The 13,346-nt window shown below is 46.4% G+C and overlaps 2 protein-coding genes across 45 annotated transcripts in view; one reads left to right on the top strand and one right to left on the bottom strand.

The window, feature by feature from the left end:
* Positions 1–13,346, top strand: part of LOC116850682 — a 108,944-nt gene that overhangs the window by 65,480 nt on the left and 30,118 nt on the right. For all 3 annotated transcript variants that reach the window (XM_032829273.1, XM_032829274.1, XM_032829275.1), the window contains exon 3: positions 9,571–9,646. In XM_032829273.1, coding sequence (XP_032685164.1) covers positions 9,571–9,646 — 76 coding nt within the window. The remainder of the gene's footprint in view (positions 1–9,570; positions 9,647–13,346) is intronic.
* The window catches only part of LOC116850672 (sodium channel protein para), a 65,732-nt gene that overhangs the window by 46,721 nt on the left and 5,665 nt on the right, over positions 1–13,346 (bottom strand). For 32 of the 42 annotated variants that reach the window (XM_032829216.1, XM_032829218.1, XM_032829225.1 and 29 more), the window contains exons 2-4: positions 4,314–4,393; positions 3,379–3,925; positions 2,004–2,181 (exon numbers count right to left, since the gene is read on the bottom strand). In XM_032829216.1, the coding sequence (XP_032685107.1) occupies positions 2,004–2,150 (147 nt within the window). In that variant the 5' untranslated portion in view covers positions 2,151–2,181; positions 3,379–3,925; positions 4,314–4,393. Of the gene's footprint in view, positions 1–2,003; positions 2,214–3,378; positions 3,926–4,313; positions 4,394–13,346 lie in introns of those variants that run through there. The other 10 variants (XM_032829230.1, XM_032829237.1, XM_032829227.1 and 7 more) reach the window with 2 other exon arrangements.

The raw sequence follows: 13,346 nt of genomic DNA, 5'->3' as shown, positions 1-13,346 counted from the left end.
ACATACGACTGGGATACAGAGGATCAGGCAAGCCGGAAAGAGAGTATCCAAGCACATCAAACTTGATCAAGACTGGATTAACTGGCGGGAAAACACGCGGATCCACGTCAGGTAACCAGCAACGCTTACAATGAAAAAAGGATTCAATTCAAACGTATAGAGCACTTGGATTGTTTCGAAACAATCGCATTTTTCAGACTCATGATTGAGACTGCTGTCGACTGCAGAGATATCTGCACGCGTTTCCAGTAATCGAACGTTTGGACACATTTTGAAGCAGTTTCATGCCAGACTGATCAGTATCGCAAAATTTTGTTACAACTAATGCAAAAATACCGTGCGAGATCCGCGAAATTGTCGAGAGAAATTGACAAAGAAACTGTCGAATTCGGTGCGTTCTTAGATTTTTTCGGAGCTGCACGTTGGCGATCGATGATAATCCAGTCTTGATCTTGGCTCCCGCCCTCTTTCTCTCTCTCGCTCGGTTGCTCTCTCTCTCTCTCTCTCTCTCTCTCTCTCTCTCTCTCTCGCTCTCTCCTTGACCTTTCGTCGCTGGAGTATAATACAAGGAGGCAATAAAAGGAGAGGATTTGCTCTCCTCTCGCAAAAGTAATTTTCAAACAGCGCGATCAATGTCAGAACGACATAGCCCGGGACGGGCAGCGGCGAAAGAGAGAGAGAGAGAGAGAGAGCACTGATAAATAAATCCGCTCCTTTTATCGGCGCATTGCTGTAGTCATAGCCGGCGGCAAATTAGGAACGCTAATTATAAGGATGTAAGGGGCTCTCTTTCGAATTTACAATGACACATTCCTCCGCGATATGAATTCGCCGTTCATCATTAAGCGCGAATGCCGTGTGGCGGGGAGGGGAGGTGAGAGGAATGGGGGTGCGAATGAAGAGAGCCACGACACACGAGTTGTATCCACGTGTGTGTGTGTATATATATATATAAACAATGTATATATATGTATGTATATATATATAATAGTATAAACAGACACAGCGATAAGTGACACTGCATACATCGAGCTTCGTACGTGGCACATCTTTCGTATAATACACATAGTACATATTTACTCGACGATAGATATGTATATATATACATATATGTGTGAATGGGTTGAGAGTAATCTCTCTTGTTAGGGTGGAGACAGTTACATATCCTCACACTACGTTAGCAGTAGATCAAGCGAACAGTCAACACGACGGTCGCGAGTGGATAGGAGGAACAGGTTGAGTCCGTTGCAAAGAGTATTCGGCATATGTAGAGAAACAGGAATAAAGAAACGGGGAATATCACACGAGCGGACGCGATGACGGTCGACGCAGACACGATAGGAAATGAATTCTCCAAAGAGATTCTAGGATGACCTGTGGGACAGTTAAAGAAAAAACAAAATGCTATTTCTTTCTCGTCGGAAGAAGGCTCTGTCAGTGCCTCTGTTTCGTCGCACTGCTCGCCCAGAGGTCGGAAATCCCTGTCCGTGGACACGTACGTCACATGAACACGTACAAAAAGGACAATGATCACGTAGGAGAGTTAATTAGTCGCACACGAGCTTGGCAGAAGGGGATCAGCAGCGTCAGATAAATATCCGTTCGTGTCAGCTTAGTCGAGTTTAGAAATCGACTCTTTCGGAATAACGCGAATGAACAATAGTGAGCTTCAAACATTTCAGGAATCTCGTGAGGTCAAAGAGGTAACTCGAGGTTGCCAAAGACGCGATGGACGTACTTTGCGTGAGGCGTGGACTTTGAAGATTCCCTCAGGCTCTCTGGGAATTTTCTCCGGAAACGATTGTTTTCACGACGCGCGAAAAATGTACGTAAGTAGTGTCTGAACGTGGCGGAGCATGGCGAGATGATTTATTTGACGCTGCTCGAGGGACATCCTACGAATACGAGTATGATAAATTATGCGCTGACGTGGTCACGGCGCGAGAAGAAAAATCGTAATACGCGATCGTGCGTCGAACGAACACGCATGGCCGCGCTCATACCTCGCCTTCCGCTCTCTTCTTCTCGAGCTCCTTCTGCTTGGCATGTTCCTCGGCGATGCGAGCCTCGATCGCTGCCAGGGACTCCCGCGTGAACGGACGGAACAAACTTCTTTCTTCCTCTGATATAGAGTCAGAATCTTCGGACATTGTCTAGGCTGCGCACAGCTGAGCCACCTTCCTGCGAGTGCGAAAGTCGCTATCAGTGGTAAACTGTTCAAAACAGCAGTAAACAACGATCACTATTGAGCGCAGGTAAGTGGTGGTAACTGAACAAATAAAAGAGCTCACATACAGTGTATGTACAGACCGGCATAATGGCCTTAGTGCGTGAAGTCGTTAACTTTAAAGTTATCTTTCTAAAGAATACAATACACTTCTCATGGAAAACTTTAAAATAGTGTCACTTTAAGGCTATTATGCCTTGCGTATACATTGAAAAAAAAAAACATCTCAGAGACGTCTTTTATTAATATTCCCGTATTAACATTACCTTACTTGAAATTTGTCTCCCACGAGATACTCAGATCTGAATTTCAAGTTAAACCAGAATTTCCCGCTTGAATAATACAATATTCGTGACATATATATAATTGCAATTCAGCTGAACAATCTAATTCTAAAGTCAGGTCTGAGAGAGTATCTCACTTGAGAAAAGTTTCAAGTGAGACTATCAGACTTGAATTTAGAATGAGATGTGAGTTTTCCAGTTGAGTCACTACTACAACTCGCGTATAAGCACACAATTTAACTGATAAACTTTGATCTGATTCTAAATTCAAATCGGAGTGTGACACAAGTTTCAAGTAACGACCATTAATACCCTCAGACGCCTCAGACGTTTTACCCCTCTCAAAGACGTTTTTAAGACCTTCACATCATAGTCATTATTACCCGAGGCACTCAGATTTGAATTTTGCGAATTGAATATGAATTTTTCGGATGAATCGCGCGATTTCAACTATAACATCGCATGTATTTTACATTATATGATTCTCACTCTCAAATGGGAAACCTCAGAGATCTACCTCTAAATCCAGATCCGAGTATATCACGTGAAATAAATTTCGAGTGACCATCAATATGGACCTATGACAGGGAGAATGACAACAAAAGGGGATATCGATAAACGGCCCAAATTGACGTTTCTGCGGGTCGCGTTCGAAAACGAAACCGTGTTACGCGCTCATAAATCGGCTCCCAAACGAAACTTTCGGATTCTTCGGGGTGCAAGGTTCGATTGAAGCGCGCAATTAACGGGAATGCTTTTAGAATCTCGGTGCCTAAGAGGATGACATACAAACATTTGGTGTCACTCGATGCTCTCTCTCTCTCTCTCTCTCCCTCTCTCTCTCTCTCTTTCTCTTAAGCCACTCACTTTTGATCGGTGCTAACAGTTCCCGAGGTGTGGTGTGCGTGTGACCCACGATGCGGGGGGGTAGTAGAGTGGCTGCTGCGGCTGACAGGGACGAGTCCGGTGCTGAGAGCGGCGCGACTTGCCGGCTACCGGCCGGTTCCTGGGCGTCGATTCTGGGCGCGTCGTGCCGACGATCCGATCACACGACGCCGTAACGTACGGTCGGACGGAAAAGAGCGCTCCGTGCAGCACCTCGAGTGCCGATCTGCCGCTGTTGCTCTGACTTTCTCTCGTTTTCTTATCGATCGCCGTCACGCAGATATTACTACTGCTGCTGCTGCTGCTGCTGTCGCCGCCGCTGATGCCGTTACTGCCGCTGGTACTAACGCTACTTCTAACTTTGTTCCTGTTGCGAATGCTCCTTTTATTGTTGATACTGCTGCTGCTGCTGCTGCTGCTACCTGAATCTCGTTCCAACGAAATGGCGACGAGAAATGACGAACGCGCTGCGGCAGTGCGTGCTATGTCGGGGACCGTCCAACGCGAACCAAGATTTTTCATGTCCGACCTAAGAGGTCACAGAGAGAGCATTGCGCGATAAGGCCGACGATAATAGCGCATAATCCCGACGTGATATGGCAATAACAACAAAATAATCGTGAAAGTGACGTCGCATGACGTTTTCGGTTTTCTTTTTGAGCATTTTTACTTTCTCCTTTTCTTCGCGTGTACAAATTTCGAGCTGGGTGTCGGGCGAGGGCGGTCTTAAGTGCACGAGGGACGCAACTTCCAATTATAGCGATGCGAACAACGGTTCCCAGAATATCGTGACATTCCATAAAAGTCATTAGACTCCCCACATTATGCTCGGCCACATCGTCAGTGCAAACGACGGAGCAAACCACTCTTGCAAATGAACCGTCCTAAACAAAGAGTCCATCAACGCGCATACTCACGTGTGAATGAAGCGACGGGTGCGATCAATCCGTTATCCGAAATAACATAGTCTGGTCTTCGAGTCTCGGTCGATTCTGATCTGCAACAAGAAAACAAAGGGAAACCACGTGAATGGCGAGCCGAACATCACGCGCGAAATCTCATATTGACGTAACACGCATTCCGCATACGACGCGTGACCCCGACTGATTTATTGCGAAATATTCTCGCGTTCTTGCGATTTGAACGAGGCTACTGCGCGATATCAGTGTTTAATATTTATGTCCCGGCAAATAAAACTGCTTTCTTCGCGGAACGAAATCTCGTATCTCCTCTAAACATACTTCTGTCTCGCTCGCGGAACATCGTGCGTCGCAGCTTTCTCGAGAAGCGGATTTCCAGAAAAAGGAAAAAAAGAGAGAAAAAGAAAGAGAGAGAAACGGACGCGGGAAGAAAGAGAGAGAGAGAGGAAGAAGGAGACTTCGAGCGACTTTTGACGAAGCGTGACCGTTTCCGCGATCGATGCGAGCCGCTGCAAAAACGCTACACTGAGAATAAACGAGCGTGGCTGCGCGCGTCGTCCGCATCGGCGGTGAACCTCGGCGCTTCGTTTCCGCGCGTTCGGGAAAATTTCACGCAGATCGGCACACGGCACAGGTGGACTCGCGGAAAGGTGTCGGTGGTCTTTGACCGAGTTTCGCGCGGTCGATCATATTCCGCCGAAACTCGGTCACACGCGCTTATGCATCGGACGGCAACGGCGGCGGCGCGGCGCCGAGCGCACCAGGCGGTGATACGTAGGGTAGGAAAAGTAAGAGTGAAGGGCTGTGCTCGCGAGCCAGTGGAACGAGCACATGCAGGGTCGGCCGCGATGTCGACCACTTCGGCTATCCCGCTTCCGCCACGAAAGAGAGAACATTCTATTCTACTTACGTTCATGTCTGCGGACATTTATAGTATGAGTCGGCTATTTTTCATTTCTATCGACTCTCTCTCTCTCTCTCTCTCTCTCTCTCTCTCTCTCTCTCTCTCTCGAGCGCGCGCGTCGAGGCTTTGCTGAAACGAGAGGAATCGGCAGAATCTCGTGAGTTGATTTAACGCGGCGACAGACTTCGCTCGCTCTTCTCTCTCTCTCTCTCTCTCTCTCTCTCTCTCTCTCTCTCTCTCTCTCTCTCTCTTTTCGGAAGTGCAAGGTGTACTGTTTCCTATCTTTATCTCCTTTAATCGTATCAGGAAAATCTACATTTGGAATCTCAGTTCATTCGTTTCGAGAGGTGCGACGAAACGTGGAATTTCGTAGTTCGGGAAGAGGCGTGATTTTAACTTAATTGTTAATCCAATTATGCCCGCGGCGCACTAATTGCGAGAGTGGGCATGATTCAGAGGAGGGTTTTTTTGCGTCTCGCTAAATTAGCTACACATTCGCCCGACTCTGTAGACGATAGCGTGCCTCTATATAGGATGAGAATCGCAGAAGTGGGACAGGCCTTGTTTCCAGTTAAGATGAAAAAAAGAGAGGGAGAGAGGAGGGAAAGAGAGAGAGAGAGGAAAGATTGCGCGGAAAGGAGTCGAATAGTGCGACTTTTATTCTGATATCCTTGAGAATTAATTTCCCTTTCAGACACCTATACGCAGTAGCAAAAGCAATTCTTTTAATGACGGTATACATCACGTTTTATTATTCAGCGGCACTATTGTTTTTTTTTTCTATTTACACAGGTTGCGAGATAGCGGGTGATACGCGAATAATCGATGAATTACGACAAAGCCAGCGGGGGTGGTCGACGCGCGAATCGCGTGTCTCGGATCGTTTAATGCGTATTTTTCGCCACGTGGACTGCCTTAGATTTACCTGTGCAAAATTTTGCGCAATTGTGCTCGAACTACGTTTGTGCATGTGTGTAATTCCGCGCGCCCTTTCTCCCAGGATGTAAAGTTTCGGCAATTAATCGAGGAGGCAGGATGAACGATTGGGACGCGAGCGATCGAGAGGAGATCTCTCGATTAATGTGGCCTCCGTGCGATGTGACTTATGGCCTTTCGCTCGCGTGGCCGGGATAACGCCGTGAGATAACGGCGAAAAGGGGCACGTAATTAATCATTAAGAGACGTTACAGGAGACCGCGTGAAATAATTAGCCGGATATATTGCATTGAATAACGAGCGTGCCTGATCGGGCCACTCGGTTTGCCTCACGCGGATACAGAAATGAAATAAAAAGCGGCACTTTGCCAACGCGCGAAGCAAGAGGAAACGAGGTCAACTATATCTGCGACAGAACGGCCTTCGTCGAGAAATTACACCCCGTTACGGAGGAAACGCGCAACACCCGACATCGACGTTCGAGAAATCTACCGACCACCTTACATCAGGCCAAACGTCGAAGAGGCTGCATCGGGCTCTGCCCCGGGAGGGATATTCGACACATTCGTCAATTCTTTTTTCAAGTAGCACGCCATGGAGGACGAGGGAAAACGAACATTCCTCTTGACGGCTCTTTGTTCCTGCTCGACGGTTGAATAATTAACTTTAAACTTCCAAAGCGTCACCGTTCCCGCTGCCTTCCCGTTAAATAACGCGACGGGGAAGCGTGCTGAGACTACTGAGAGAGAGTCAGTAGACTCTTTCTTTTTCCTCCTCTCTCTCTCTCTCTCTCTCTCTCTCTCTCTCTCTCTCTCTCTCTCTCGATGATGATGATGATGGGAAAGGTGTGACGCACCGATGTTTTGCTGACCGATCGTCGTGCTGCCATCGATCGTGGCGGTTTTCTCGGTACGGCTACACGAAGACACGCCGCTGAGCGCGAGCGTGAATCATAGCCTGGTATTCTGCGTAATCGCATCGCCATCTTCATGGACCCTACACGGTGGCGCCATCGGAAACCACCCCTACCCTGACGAAGAAAAACCCTTCCACTCTGTTGGCAGGGTGGCTCTGGTGGGGCGACGCCGACGCCGACGTCGCGTGACGTCACGAACCAGGCCGGGTACGTTGCGGAAAAACGTTGTCATGACGACGACCGCTGACGCTACAGTCGTCGTCGTCGTCGTCGTCGTCGTCGTTGCTGCCGCCGCAACGAAACCTCGCCGCCGCCAATGCCAGGATGGGATCGGAAAAATGCCGAAGGGAAACGAGAGAGAGAGAGAAAGAGAGAAAGAGAGAGAGAGAAAAGAATAGAGGAGGATGGAAAGAGAAAGAGAGAGGGGGGGAGATAAAAAACGGAAAAACGAATTGCGAAGGGCGTGGGGCGAACTCGCGCGCCGCGTTACGTAACGACGTCGGGTCGGCATGGGAAATAAAGCAGGATCCGGGGGGAATAATCGAACATGAATAGACCGAACGATACTCGCAGGATAGGCAAGTCCATTCGCGTTCTGAAATACGGTATCAATCGACATGCGTCTCGAAAATTTCCCCGGTCAAGGATTGTCGATAGAAAGACAGAGGGAAGATTCTTTCTTCTATCGGCAGTCCTTGACCAGGGAAATTTTCGAGACGCATATCGATTGATACTACGCACATACCATATTTCAGAGAATACTGTATTAAAGAGAGAGTAAAGTAGAATAGAGTAAATTAGATTTATTTGGGATTCGACACTCCCTGGAGCTATTAGAGAGAGAGAGAGAGAGAGAGAGGGTTCGCGCGTTCCCAATTTACCCTCGCGAATCGTCGAAGAACGTCGTTCGGAGGTTCGGAGGTATCATCTCGCTTGTACGCTCAGATTTGTGTGAAACTAATCATGGGAGGAAAGGAGAGGAAAGGAGTTTCCCGCGCGACGTCAGCGGGAATTGGAAAGTGTCACGTAGCGGAATGAGCAGTTGCTTAATTAGCGCGCTTGGATACCCGTTTGTGAGCGACGCCTGTTCTTTCGCGGGAGAGTGCCATGTTTTAAACCTCCCGAATATTCAACGGACTTTCTCTCTCTCTCTCTCTCTCTCTCTCTCTCTCTCTCTTTCTCTTTGTTTCTCTCTCGGGTTGAAGTTACGCGTTTATGTAATTGAATAATTCATTTTAATAAATTAGGTCACAGTTTCCAGCCTCGCGATTTAACACAAAAATCCTATAGAAGGCAGCCCGTCCCGGTGAAATCGGTTATTATTCAATTACACGAAACTTGGCTAACTCCCGTCGCCGCGAACTTTAACTTTGATAGAAATAATTGTCGGACGAATGTTTCGAATGAGAAATGAGCTCTAGTGTGTCAATGTAAATTCTCTCCTAATAAAAAGAAAACGTTCACATGCGGGAGCGGAAACGGGCCAACGGATGGCGGCGCTAAAACGTGCATCGGCAAAAGTAATTTCCTCGTAAAATTTTAAGGACAGGCATAAGTAAATGCCCATGTGACTCTGTGTAAGAAGGAATGATCTAATTGCAGAGGCTTGACGTGTTTCGTTACTATTTTATATATACGTAGTTGAAAGGTTACAGAGCTAACTGATCGCGGGGCAAGGGGCGCAATGAAAGAAAATTGCTTCGTGCCGACGTGCTAGATGTGCTAGACGCGGCGACAGTGATAATATCGAGTGGGTGTGTCCGACATTTATTTAGTCCACCGTCCAAACGACTCGTCTGACTCACTCACACGACTTCGGTGAAATACTTGATTCACGGCAGCCGGAGATAATCGATACACGCAGAGAACCGAAATCAACGCATTCTATGCGTACGATTATACTTCCTGCTTGATGAATAATGTGCGGACGGGATAATTCCATAGCCAATAACAAGTGTGTATGTGTGTGTGTATATGTGCGTGCGTGTATACTAATTTAGCCAGAAAATCCCGGATGAAATCAGCATTCTGTCCAAGTTACCAGGAATCTTGTTAAATTCAACAGAATTCTGATGAATTCAACTGAAATCTCGGTTTCGTTCACGTTTCATCGGAATTTGGTTAGATCAGCTAAGCTTATTTTCCGTATAGAAGTGGATAATAAAAAAGACCAGGCAATCCTAAGTGACTAATTCGAACTTTAAATCAAGAAATACTTTCCTATAATGAGACACTCGTCATTATCAGCGCGGACATTTATTCATCTAATTTTCTGTCATTTATTTTTCTGATTGTACATCCCGGAGAGCCTATTAATTTGATGTTGCGTTGAAAAGCGTTGTATTTTGCAGTCGTGCACGGAAAATACGCAAATACGTCCCTTAGTAAAATTCCCTCCATATTTTGTATGTCAATTATGAAATATTTATGCGGTGGACTGGTAACACGTTGTCTATACGGTAGCGTGATGACAAATAACGCTCATTTGTGTTTTCCAGGAATATATTATATCGGTTGCGGCAAACGGATTGATCCACGATCGTGCCTGGCGTAACGTAGGAACGATTACGATCGGTGAGTAGATACAGCTATTTACGGACGGACAAATGGGCGAAAAAGCGCGCGTGTCAAACGCGACATCAAATACTCCACTTTGCATGACTCGATGCGCGTCGGATTCTCGCGATCTCGATGTTTGAAAAACATCACGGATTTCGTCGTGATGATAAGCGGAAGGGAAGAGGGGAAAACGATTACCTGAAGGGAAGGGAAGGTCTCGTGGATCGCGTAGGGACGCAAAGATGCGGAATTGCCGATTCAAAATATAAGAATGAACTTCACGATGTGTGTTGGAACGACGCGTGTCGTGTTATGCATGTGGATATTGTTGCATTCGCGACATTCTGCACTGCGCGACCCAGGGGCACTTCGCGCCAAAGGGGCGAAGTATACCGCGACACGAAGTATAGCGCGGAACCGGGCCATGCGTTCGTGCGAGGGCAATCGATCGATTGCCCGCTTGCCTGCCCGCTTGACTTTCTTGACGGTTCAGCTCAGCATTGCGCTTCCAAGAATCTACCCCCCGCGCGGGCGCGAGATCGCCACCCCCGCCCGCCTTCGACCCGCTCACGCACAGAAAAAAAAAAAGAGAAAAAGAAGTCCACGTGTGCTCGCTCGCGCGAGCTCTGCGAAACACACGTCGTGCAATTCTTGCCGACGCGAAAAGGGCGGGAGAGGACGCATTGAAACGCGCTGACCGGTGCGTGCGTTGGAGAGCCGACGAAATCCCGGAAAATATGAATTCCCGAGATGACGCGTCGAGACTCTCGGTTAATTAATGCGCGTGAATAAATCGAGCGCTTGCACTTCAGCTGATGAAAAGTCGGCCGCGATGTTTTAACCGAGTTTAAATACTTTTTTACTGTCAATTCCACACGGGAAAAAAAGCTCCGTTAGATTGACCTGTTTTCTGGTAAAATACAAACGAACCAGAAAATTCCAGTTGATGTTATCAGAATTCTGTTCAAGTTAACCAGAAATCTCGTTGATTTGAACATTCTGACAATTTATTTTTGTTTCGTTTATATTTTAGAAACCTGCTAAGTTCAACCAAACATTCTTTTTTCGTGCACGTTGGACAAATTAATAGCCACATTTCGAAAATCTCGTTTGTGCATATCTCGTTTTGCGAAATTCGAAGCGTGACTCACAGACTTGCTCATGAACTGTTTGTCGTTATTGATGACCGAGTCGGTTTAATTTATTCCAATTGTTATCGCGACCGACCGTTTGATTTGTATTGGCGTAGTCCTGGATAAGGATCGATTCTCGGTTGGCATTGGCGATCTCGCCTTGATGACGACAACATTTCGGGCTGAGTTGTTAATACAACAGAAACTCGCGTCGAACGCGAATTAACGACGGATGGCGCGGAATCTTGCGATTCACCCTCGGAAACCACCGCAACCGCCCGCATAGCGCTTCGCTTTAATATCCCGTAACCCATTTTTTCCCGCTCTGACCCAGTAAAGCCGGTTATCTCGTGTACCCATGAAAGGCCATTAAATCGTTGTTATACGCATTCACAGTGTATAGTATCGATACATCGTATAATCCAGTATGGATCGTATATAACAGATAACACAGATTACACTAACATTTCGTCGCTTGACTCTCCGCAATTTAAACTCCTCTCGCGAGGCAATCCTTTCTTACAAGTAAGAATGACGCACCACGGCGTGCTCAAACTTACTCCACTCGTCGCGAGAACGTTAAATCGCGATGATGTTCACAATCGTTGATAAAATTCCACCAGTGAAGAGACATTATTCGTTTCCAACGACTGAATTTAGAAGAGAAAGTTGCTGTGCAAGTGTTATAAAATTCGCGAATCTAACTGGTACATACTTTTAGATTAAGAGCACACGCCAATTAGCTTCAGGAATTTTACAACAGTTGCAAAGTAGCTTTCTCTATTAAACCTAGTAATTAATCATCTAAGATTTTCCTATAACTATTAGGTTAATATCTGCTAATCTTTTATACTGAGAAAAGAAATACCTAAGAATTAGTAAATATTTATTTGATGGATACTAACAGCGCATATTTACTTATACTAAGATGAAATATATTTCTCTAAATAAGAAAATATACATTTTATAAGAAACCTTAGTTTTTCTTGCTTGAAAGAAATTATTTATTCCATTTAAATAAGGGAATTTAGATTTAAATAAACGTTAACTGTGTTAGTACTTTTACACCAAATAAATATTTACTAATTTATAAATATTCTTTTTCTCAGTGTATTAATCTGGAAGCTCTTAGATATCCAAACACGAGAAACGTTAAAAGGTCTGTGAGAGTTAACGTAGTTCGATTGCTACGAATAAATTATTATTTCTCGCCTTTTCCTCATCAAGGAAGTGTTTAATACTATTTTTAATGTATCAAACTTTATCAATCTTTTGTCCCTTTTGTGATATTAATACTATTATTGCCCCCTCTTAGTCTATTTTTTATCGAATTCAAGTTATTTTTTTCTTAATCACGCGTGATAACACCGATACGGATAACGGTCGCACGAGGCGTCTTCGAAGAGGACAGTTTGCGTCACTCGCGAGAACGGTGGGCGCGGAGATGAGAATATAATATCTAGTATCTTGACACGCGCATTGTGCACCCTATAAATAGAGTCTGCTAATGGTTATAGAGGGACACAACGATAAAGCTCGCCTCGAATCATTCGGCAACAAGAAGCGCCCGAGGAGGACAGAGAATTATCGACGTCCGCGAAATTCGGCGATACTCCACTGACCCGGGGGTGCACTTGTACCCATGTATCCGAGTACACTCGTACCCGAGGACATAACATAGCGCACCTGTTGCGTTCGTTCGCCCCGCAAAACCTGTCTCTCCTCACCCAATTCTCCACCGTCACTGCACCCTCACCCTTTTTTTTCTAGACGCACGCGTGTGCTTTCTCTCTCTCTCTCTCTCTTTCAAAAGCCTCGTCTACCCTCTGAACAGATATGTTTCATTCGACAGAAAGAGTCCAAGCGTCCGCGTTCGTCAGTCATCTAAAGGGAAGTCGCTTCCCCGGATTATCCGAATTGTCACAGATCGCGCGAGTAGTCGAGATAAACGATAATCGCGACACAGAGCGACATCGACGGACGAAGGTATCAATGAATGGTTTTGTGTGTGAACCGTGTGCAAAATTTTACACACACACATAAACTCCTGGTTAAACCCTCGCCTCCCACGCCGCCGTTATTCGAAGTATATTCAACGATGTTTAATGAAACACGCGGCTAAGCCCGGTCCATCACGTATCCCGATCGCCGTGCTCGTTGCGCCCCTTCCCTCGGAGCGCATGCACACAGCTTTAACGCGGAACTAACTCTTATTTTAGCACGGATCTCCGGCGGATCGCGCCGAGCGTATGACGCGACCCTTGACATTATGCCCTATCGATCGTTTATTTATGCCGAGGGATGATTTATCAAACTTTAAGAGATCCCAAGGAATTATCCTGCAGCAAGAGGCACGGGGAAGAGAGGAGGCGCGCTGTGGGCCGGCATCAATTATTCTCGTGCAGGCGTCGGCGAGATCGGCGGACGTTTGTATGGACGTTTTAGCGGAATGCGAGCGACCGCGCGAGTATGCGCGGCATCGAACAGTCCTCGGATTGTGCGGCGGGTTACGTCAATAGGAATATCCGTACTGTTATGTTGCATAAAGCAACGTCGAGGGTGACACGCGCGTTACGCCTCGG

Source organism: Odontomachus brunneus, unplaced genomic scaffold (assembly GCF_010583005.1).
Source record: "Odontomachus brunneus isolate Ranch 3 - 2012 unplaced genomic scaffold, Obru_v1 Obru_scaffold_152, whole genome shotgun sequence".
NCBI classification, from domain to species: Eukaryota; Metazoa; Arthropoda; class Insecta; order Hymenoptera; family Formicidae; genus Odontomachus; species Odontomachus brunneus.
The sequence above is the reverse complement of the archived record's forward strand: the minus strand, read 5'-3'. Positions and strand labels throughout refer to the sequence as shown.